Below are 9,247 nucleotides of genomic sequence, written 5' to 3' on the forward strand. Positions count from 1 at the left end.
GCCATTGTTGATATGGTTCTTTCAGGAAGTGTTCATACCCCTTGACTTATTCCACATTTTGTTGTGTTACAGCCTGAATTCAAAATGGATTAAATTGATATTTCTCACCCATCTACACACAATACCCCATAATGAGAACGTGATTTTTTTGTTGTTGATGAAATTTTAGCAAATTTATGGAAATATAAATACAGAATATCTGATTTACATAAGTATTCACACCCGTGAGTCAATACATGTTTGCATCACCTTTGGCAGTGATTGCAGCTGTGAGTATTTATGGGTAAGTCTCTGAGCTTTGCACACCTGGATTGTAAAATATTTGCCCATTATTCTTTGAAAAATTCTTCAAGCTCTGTCAAGTTGGTTGTTGATCATTGCTAGACAGCCATTTTCAAGTCTTGCCATAGATTTTCAAGCTGATTTAAGTCTGTAACTAGGCCACTCAGGAACATTCAATGTCATCTTGGTAACCAACTCCAGTGTATATCTGGCCTTGTGTTTTAGGTTATTGTCCTGCTGAAAGGTAACTTTGTCTCCCAGTGTCTGGTGGAAAGCAGACTGAACCAGGTTTTCTTCTAGGAGTTTGCCTGTTCTTAGTTCTTTTCAGTTGATTTTTATCCTAAAAAAACACTCCCTAGTTCTTGCCGATGACATGCATACCCATAACATGATGCAGACACCACCATGCTTGAAAATATGAAGAGTGGTACTTAGTGATGTTGTGTTGGATTTTCCCCAAACATAACGCTTTGTATTCAGGACATAAATTAATTTCTTTGCCACATTTTTTGTAGTTTTACTTTAATGCCTTATTGCAAACAGGATGCGTGTTCTGGAATATTTAAAAAAAAATTTAGTTTAGTATTGCGGAGTAACTACAATGTTGTTGATCCATCTTCCGTTTTTCTCCTATCACAGCCATTAAACTCTTTCATGGTGAAGTCCCTGAGAGGTTTCCTTCTTCTCCGGCAACTGAGTTAGGAAGGACACCTCTATCTTTGTAGTGACTAGGTGTAGAGGTACACCATCCAAAGTGGAATAGTCAATGTCAGCTTTTATTTTTTTTACCCATCTACCAATAGCTGACTTTCTTTGCGTAGCATTGGAAAACCTCCCTGGTCTTTGTGGTTGAATCTGTGTTTGAAATTCACTGCTCAACTGAGGGACCTTACAATTATTTGTATGTGTGGAGTACAGAAATTAGTTAAACACTGTCATTGCACACGGAGTGAGTCCATGCTACTTATTATGTGACTTGTTAAGCTGATTTTTACACCTGAACTTAGACTTGCCATAACAAAGGGCTTGAATACTCATTGACTCAAGACATTTCAGCTTTACATTTTTAATTCATTTGTAAACATTTCTAAAAATATAATTCCACTTTCACATTTTGGGGTATTGTGTGTAGGCCAGTGACACAAAATCTCAATTGAATACATTTTAAATTCAGGCTGTAATAACACAAAATGTGTAAAAAGTCAAGGGGTGTGAAGGCACTGTACATCTACATTGTAGGACATGTTATATAAAAGCCTGATACAGCTTTCAGCTTGGTTTACAGAAATTAATACAAAACATTCTTCTACATTCTAAACATGAATCAACTCTTTGACAAATAACTTTGACGATGTACGTGCATCCTAACACACATACACACACACAAACAATGATTTGAGATTGCACAGTACCTAATGTAGAACGTGAAAGAAAATTAAGTAAGAAGAACTTACCTTCTCCTTCTCTGGAATCCTTGACTCATTGCAGTTTACTTTGGAGTGGGAGCCAATGCTTTGTTGAGGGGTCATCTTTTTAAGCCCAGCAGGTCACAAACGCAGTCAGTGTAATGTCCCGGTGCACTTCGATGCTGCCGTTCACTACAGAGGAACGTTTTTAAAGGTAGCAAAAAATCATAGTCACACTTTGTTTGACAAAATAATTTGCTTGTACTGAGAGCCCTTTAGAGTGGTACCGTAAGAGGCACCCTTTTCCTGCCCTTTCCCAAATCTCACTGCTTTCTGAGCTGGGCCTCCCTCTTTCCACCTCACTGACTAAATAAGGATATCCCATCCCAGTCTCCTCACACAGTAGCCAGTGTGCAGCACACTGAGGATGGGGCAGACAGTCGGTCAGGAGGACCTTCTCGGGTTACACTTTATTATCCAGCCTTCACCCAGGGGGCACTAAGGAGGGAGTTGTGGTGAGTTGAGGCTGCACAGTGCTCTCAACCTCTTCCTGTGGTCTGACTGAGGTTGGAAAGGATTCAAGTTCCTAATGCAACAGGTACAGCTTATGGTGTTACACTAGTACAGTCCATTAAGGTTGGTTGGCACATAAACGACGTGTGATTGTACTAACGTTAGGCCTACATTTGACCTTCATCAATGCATCAATTGAAATATAGAAAATGTATTGTAGCTTGGTATCCCTGACAGAAAAACCAAATTTCACATGAAATTTCACGTGTTACAGCTGATGAGAATCAGTTAGTGAATTTGCTGAAATACAATTCTGTGTTCTGTGTACTAATGAGAGAGGGTATATTGATATTGCCTGATGACTCAAACTGAATTCTTCCACTGCTCTATGTTCTTTATATATTTCAGTCTCAGACTGCCATTGTTGAAGTTGCTTGTGGTGGTGACGTCAAAACAAAGTAATCCGTGACTTTATCATCTCTAACCAATAAGAGATTCATTTTCAAAACACATCTTTATTATGTATTATTGACTGTATGTTTTGTTTATTCCATGTGTAACTCTTTGTTATTGTATGTGTCGAATTGCTACGCTTTATCTTGGCCAGGTCGCAGTTGCAAATGAGAACTTGTTCTCAACTAGCCTACCTGGTTAAATAAAGGTGAAATAAATAAATAAAATAAATCAAAAAAGTACACGTCCTGGTAATCTGTCTGGCCCAGCGGCCTTGTGACTGTTGACCTTTTTAAAGGTCTTACTCACATCGGCTGTGGAGAGCGTGATCACACAGTCGTCCGGAACAGCTGATGCTCTCATTCTTGTTTCAGTGTTATTTGCCTTGAAGCGAGCATAGAAGTCATTTAGCTCATCTGGTAGGCTCGTCACTGGGCAGCTCTCGGCTGTGCTTCCCTTTTGTAGTCTATAATAGTTTGCAAGCCCTGCCATATCCGACGAGTGTCGGAGCCGGTGTAGTACGATTCGATCTTAGTCCTGTATTGATGCATTGCCTGTTTGATGATTTGTCAAAGGGCATAATTAAATTTCTTATAAGCTTCCGGGTTAGAGTCCCGCTCCTTGAAAGCGGTAGCTCTACCCTTTAGCTCAGTGCGAATGTTGTCTGTAATCCATGGCTTCTGGTTGGGGTATTTATGTACAGTCACAGTGGGGGGGACGTCCTCGATGCACTTATTGATAAAGCCAGTGACTGATGTGGTGTACTCCGAAAATGCCATCGGAAGAATCCAGTAAGATATTCCAGTCTGTGCTAGCAAAATAGTCCTGTAGTAGCCTGTTTAATTGGCTTTGGTGCTCACGTTAGCATTGCTAGCTAGCTAAACCTGCTGCATCTGAAATAAAGTGTTTTCATGATACCAGACAAATACAGCCTTAGCGACTGTCCAAGCAACCATCCAACAACATTGAAGGCCTATTGGAACTAATAAAAAGCATGATATTTGCAAGTAATTCAATATGACAATATAGGCTATTTGGGAAAGGACACAATTGCTGCCGGAGCTGCAACCCTGGTGGGAGTGGTTTTGCCGAATGGAGTCATGGTAGTTTGAGCCTTGAACAACAGAAAAATATTGGAGCAAGCTGACTATAAATATCATGGGTTTAAAAATATTTACAGATGTTATTAGACAAAGACAACCAGAGAAACATATAGCAGGGAGTTGATCAGAAAACTACAGACGGGTTATATAGTTAGCTGTAAATGACTGTCCAAATTTCTTGCTAGTCATCTCAGGGATTCTATTTGAAAATGTCACAGAGAAGTAATTTCTGGTTTTGCTCATCACTAAGCAGTCAATAGACATGAAATCCAAAAATTACACTAAAATGGTGTAGGACATCGCTAAATACTTTATAACAACCCAAATGTTAAAAGTGGAGGCGTTGTCCTTTAAGTATTTACTTCAACCAAACAGTGTTTTAAGAGAGGGAAGTGAATGTTCTGAGGAAGTGTTTTTTCTTTTAGATGTTAACTGACTGTTCGCACTCACACACCCTGTGAAATGAAGCTGTGAGTTTATTTATGTGTCTCTGACACATTAAAACCTACAAATGTTCAGTTGTCATGGATGAAGCTGCTTAAAACATTGGCCATTCATTTTTGCCATTTCGTAGTATCGCCTCAAATTAGGGAATTATATAAGTTAAAAATCAGGCAACTGAAAGATGAACACAGTGGAAGCTGCTAACCTGTACCTGACTACACATTCAATTTGACAGTTGTATGATTGTGGTATCATTGATTTAAAAAATCACCAGGATAATAAGCAGGGTAATTCTATAGCTATTTTGACCTTCTATGGTTCAATATACAGTGCATTCGGAAAGTAATTTTCACATTTTGTTACATTACACCTTTATTCTAAAATGGATTTAGAAAATACACACAATAACCCATAATTACAAAGCACAAACAGGTTTTTAGACTTTTTTTGCAAATGTATTAAAAATAAAATCTGAAATATTACATGTACATAAGTATTCAGGGGGCTCCCGAGTGGCGCAGCAGTCTAAGGCACTGCATCGCAGTGCTAGAGGTGCGACTGCAGACACCTTGGTTTGAATCCAGGCTGTATCACAACCGGCTGTGATTGGGAGTCCCATAGGACGGCGCACAATTGGCCCAGCATCGTCCGGATTTGGCAGGTGTTGGCCGTCATTGTCAATAAAAATGTGTTCTTAATTGACTTGCCTAGTTAAATAAAGGTTAAATATAAAATTCAGACCCTTTAGTCAATGGTGGTCACACCAGTTACGGACTGGTTTTCTGAACCACGCCCCTAAAGGTATCTGTGAACAACAGATGCATATCTGTATTCCCAGTCATGTGAAATCCATAGATTAGAGCCTATTGAATGTATTTCAATTGACTGACTTCCTTATATGAACTGTAACTCAATCAAATCTTTTAAAATGTTGCATGTTGTGCTTATATTTTTGTTCAGTGTATATTATATTACTTGCATGAATGTCATGGTGCGGCCAGTTCCTTATGTACACCACCCCATTCACTCCTACAGACAGCGAGTCATGTGGCCATGGCTTGCTATACGGTATACTGAACACAAATAATATAAAACGAAACATGCAACAACTGTGATGATTTTTTCCCATGACTGGGCAGGGGCGCAGACATGGTTGAGCTTTGGAGGGCAGGCTCACCCACTTTGGAGCCAGGCCCAGCCGATCAGAATCTGTTTTTCCGTGCAAAAGGCCTTATTACAGAGAAATACTCCTCAGTTTCATCAGCTGTCTGGGTGGCTTGCCTCAGATGATCCCACAGGTGAATAAGCCACACGTGGAGGTCCTGGGCTGCCGTGGTTACATGTGGCCTGCGGATGTGAGGCCGGTTGGACGTACTGCCAAATTCTCTAAAAACACGTTGGGGGCAGCTTATGGTAGAGAAATTAACATTCCTGCAGTTAGCATGCCAATTGCACGCTCCCTCAAGACATCTGTGGCATTGTGTTGTGTGGCAAAACTCATTTTAGAGTGGCCTTTTATTTTCCCCAGCACAAGGTGCACCTGTGTAATGATCACACTGTTCAATCAACTTCTTGATATGCCAGGTCAGGTGGAGGGATTATCTTGGCAAAGGAGAAATGCTCACTAACGGGGATGTAAACACATTTTTGTACACAATTTGAGAGAAATAAGCTTCTTGAATGTATGGAGCACTTCTGGGATCTTTAATTTCAGCTCATGAAACATGGGACCAACACCTTACGTGTTGTGTTCATTTTTGTGTTTAGTATAATTAAGTACCAAGAAAATTACTTGTGTTGTGTTGAATCTGACATATTGATTGACACAAACACGACCCACACTATCACCAGGGTATTGAGTCCCTGTAATGTTATTGCATTGCACTGACAAATAGTACTTCAATGACTGCAAACAAATAAGCAATCTATTGTTTGTCACAATAGCTGTGGACTGAACAGTGAACACAGGAGAATGAAAAACATAAACCGTGTGCTTTTACTTTCATCAAGAGATAATTTGCTTTCCACACTATATGCATGGATCTCTGAAACTGAATTGACAAAGTGACTGAAATAATGGAATACTTTGTCAAACTATGCAATTGGCCTTAACTAAATTTCAAACTGCCAACTGAAGCATTTCACAACCATGACATGTTGTCACTTTGGTTTCAGATATTTCCTGCTAGCTAGCCTTGCCGCTATCTTCCTCATTTTAGCTTCCTCTTTGTGTCAAGGCTTAGTTATTAACGATCAGACTTGCTGTCAGATGCACAGTATCATCAGCGTCTCTGTCCCTGTTTGGTCAAAGGAGAGAACTCGACGAAGAAATCATTGGGGCATGCACTAAACATCCACCTTTTCAACTAGAGGTCCGGTCACAAAGGTATGACATGATATTGTTTCATGGTTTTTGTTTCATTCAATTGACATAACAAATATGTACAACTTTGGAATACATTATATAGTATAATGTATTGATATTTCCAAATGTAATGGCTCTTTGGTTATTGTTTCTATTGGATTTGTGGTTTCACAAAAAATGTTATCTACCCTAAACAAACATTTGATAGTGGGAGGTCCTGGATACTCCACTGGTTACAGTCAAGTACACCAAAACTAAAAAGGACAAAACATCACCTGGAGCCTGGAGCCTGGAGGTAAATGTTTGGTCAGGGAGTATTTGAATGTTTAAACATTACACAAATGTCCATTATTTCCTTACTACAGGCTCGTCGTCTGCAACTGTGAGAGAAGGCCCCCCACTTAGTGTATTTGACAAGCTGAGTTGGACACTCAGTATGACAGGGTGTCAGTTTGTCAAATACCCCAAGTGAGGGGTCACTTGTCTGCTGAGCATCTCCCACCAGACTGACTTCAAAGAAGATCACTTCATAAACCTTCAAGTGACTTTCACTGTTACCCCGTTAGACTTTCTCAGGCAAAACATTTGATTGTGTGAAAATGTACTGTGATAGTGTACATGATCCTGCACTGTCACTAATGTCTCATGTATTTGTGTAAGTTTGTATGATGACACTTGGTACACTGTGTAACAAATGTGTGTGTCCCTGTATTAAATACTGTACTGGGTAAACTTTAGGTCCCTAGCATATGTAAAGACGATGTGTATAGACAAATACATAGAAATGGAATAGAGATTGCATTTCTATAGGTAACTTTTCATCAGGTTTCTAAGCACTTTTGGTAGGCCTAAATTAAGTACATAAGGGTGACTGACCCACTACCGATGTCAAGTAATCACTGGGTGACAGACTGGTATGGTGAGCGATGACACATTGTTCTACAATGCTCAGCACAAATTGGTTATCATGGAAGAAGTTAAAGGAGAGTTTCTTCTAATATTGAACAAAATGTTGCTTTAAATTAAGGGAGATATAGAGCAGTTGGAGATATATAACTTATTTATAGGGCGGCAGGTTTCCTAGCGATTTGAGCCTTAGACCTGAGCCAACGAGGTGAAAAATCTGTCGACGTGCCCTTGAGCAAGGCACTTAACCCTAAATGCTCCAGGGTTGCTTTTGATAATGGCAGACCTTGGCTGTGACAACACTCTGAGGGTGTTTCAGGGAGAGATGGTATATGCACATTTACAATTCACACATGCTTATTAACGTGTGAAATAGGACAAATATAAGCACGCACCAAATTATTATTTATCTTGCAATCTATGCTTTTACAAGGCCTATTATTATGTTCAATAACCTGCCTTTGGATATTTCTGTAAAATACCACCCTTTATCTGTCAGAGCCACATGCCTTCCTGTGCTCACAAAGCCACATGCGCTTGAGTAAGAGCGGATGTCTGTACTATCTTGTGATTAGATAGCAGTGTTTGACTTACATACTGCATAGCAACGGCAGTCAATAAATATGGATCGATTGACTGATTTATTTTGAAAAAAGATGCAACCCAGGGGATAACACATTAAAGCAAAATTAACTTGTTTCCAACGTGGTCCCAGATGGAATATACAAAATGCAGATAACACATAAAAAATAGTAATCCCTACAGTACATGGAGCTATCTATCATCCATCATTATCATTTGTCATCAACACTGAATATCATTGTAATCTACCGACATGGTACCAAAACAACCCAGTATCACTACACTGTACACTGGGTGTACAAAACATTATGCAAGTGAATCCAGGTGAATGCTATGATCCCCTATTGATGTGAATTTTTACATCCACTTCAATCAGTGTAGATGAAGGGGAGGAAACAGGTTGACAAAGGATTTTTAAGCCTTGAGACAATTGAGACTTGGATTGTGTATGTGTGCCATTCATAGGGTGAATGGGCAAGACAAATGTAAGTGTCTTTGAGCAGGGTATGGTAGTAGATTCCAGGCTCACCGGATTATGTCAAGAACTGTAATGTTGCTGGGTTTTTCACACCCAACAGTTTCCCATCTGTATCAAGAATGGTCCACCACCCAAAGGACATCATGCCAACTTGTGGAACGCTTTCAACACCTTGTAAAGTCCATTCCCCGACTAATTGAGGCTGTTCTGAGGACTCCTATGTGAACTAGGGCTTTACTACTGCTGTATGAGAGGACAAAACATGTAACAAAAACAAATATGGGACTGAGTCACAAAATTCAACAACCAAGACTTTACTCATTATAGCTTATTCAGTCATTGTCATCATTTCACTTTAATGGGAATAGTGTTGCTTGCCACATTGTGATAAAGAAGCAGATGCATTCTGTCACATGTTTGTTTATTATTAATTTGTCAGTTGCTGATTTAATGATTACTCTACTCAACACTCCTTTTATTCTGGTAAATTACCTCAGCTAAATAGAAAATGTCACATATGGGCTATACCTGTTTATGACTGTTAGTTGTTTTTAAGTGCATAATTTCTGTGCAGTCTTTAAAGCCACAGTCTGTATTTTTCTGTAATTATAAATAATGAAATATATTTAGATTTTGTAGAGTAGGCTTTGACTTATAAAGACCTTAAGATTAAGACCATTAAGATTAGTAACCTACAACTGTCTTACCCTACCAA

The 9,247-nt window shown here is 39.3% G+C and overlaps 1 protein-coding gene and 1 long non-coding RNA gene across 3 annotated transcripts in view; one reads left to right on the forward strand and one right to left on the reverse strand.

The window, feature by feature from the left end:
• Nucleotides 1-2,127, reverse strand: part of arhgap20b (Rho GTPase activating protein 20b) — a 47,011-nt gene extending 44,884 nt beyond the window's left edge. Inside the window, exon 1 of one of the 2 annotated variants that reach the window (XM_021618373.2) lies at nucleotides 1,737-2,127. In XM_021618373.2, coding sequence (XP_021474048.2) covers nucleotides 1,737-1,811 — 75 coding nt within the window. In that variant the 5' untranslated portion in view covers nucleotides 1,812-2,127. The remainder of the gene's footprint in view (nucleotides 1-1,736) is intronic. The other variant, XM_021618374.2, reaches the window with a different exon arrangement.
• A 4,337-nt stretch (nucleotides 2,128-6,464) lies between these two features.
• On the forward strand, nucleotides 6,465-7,298 carry LOC110533835. The gene is made up of 2 exons (XR_005053660.1): nucleotides 6,465-6,861; nucleotides 6,932-7,298. It is a non-coding gene; the product is annotated as an uncharacterized LOC110533835 (long non-coding RNA).
• The last annotated feature ends 1,949 nt before the right edge of the window (nucleotides 7,299-9,247 follow it).

This window comes from Oncorhynchus mykiss, chromosome 10, assembly GCF_013265735.2.
Source record: "Oncorhynchus mykiss isolate Arlee chromosome 10, USDA_OmykA_1.1, whole genome shotgun sequence".
NCBI lineage: Eukaryota > Metazoa > Chordata > Actinopteri > Salmoniformes > Salmonidae > Oncorhynchus > Oncorhynchus mykiss.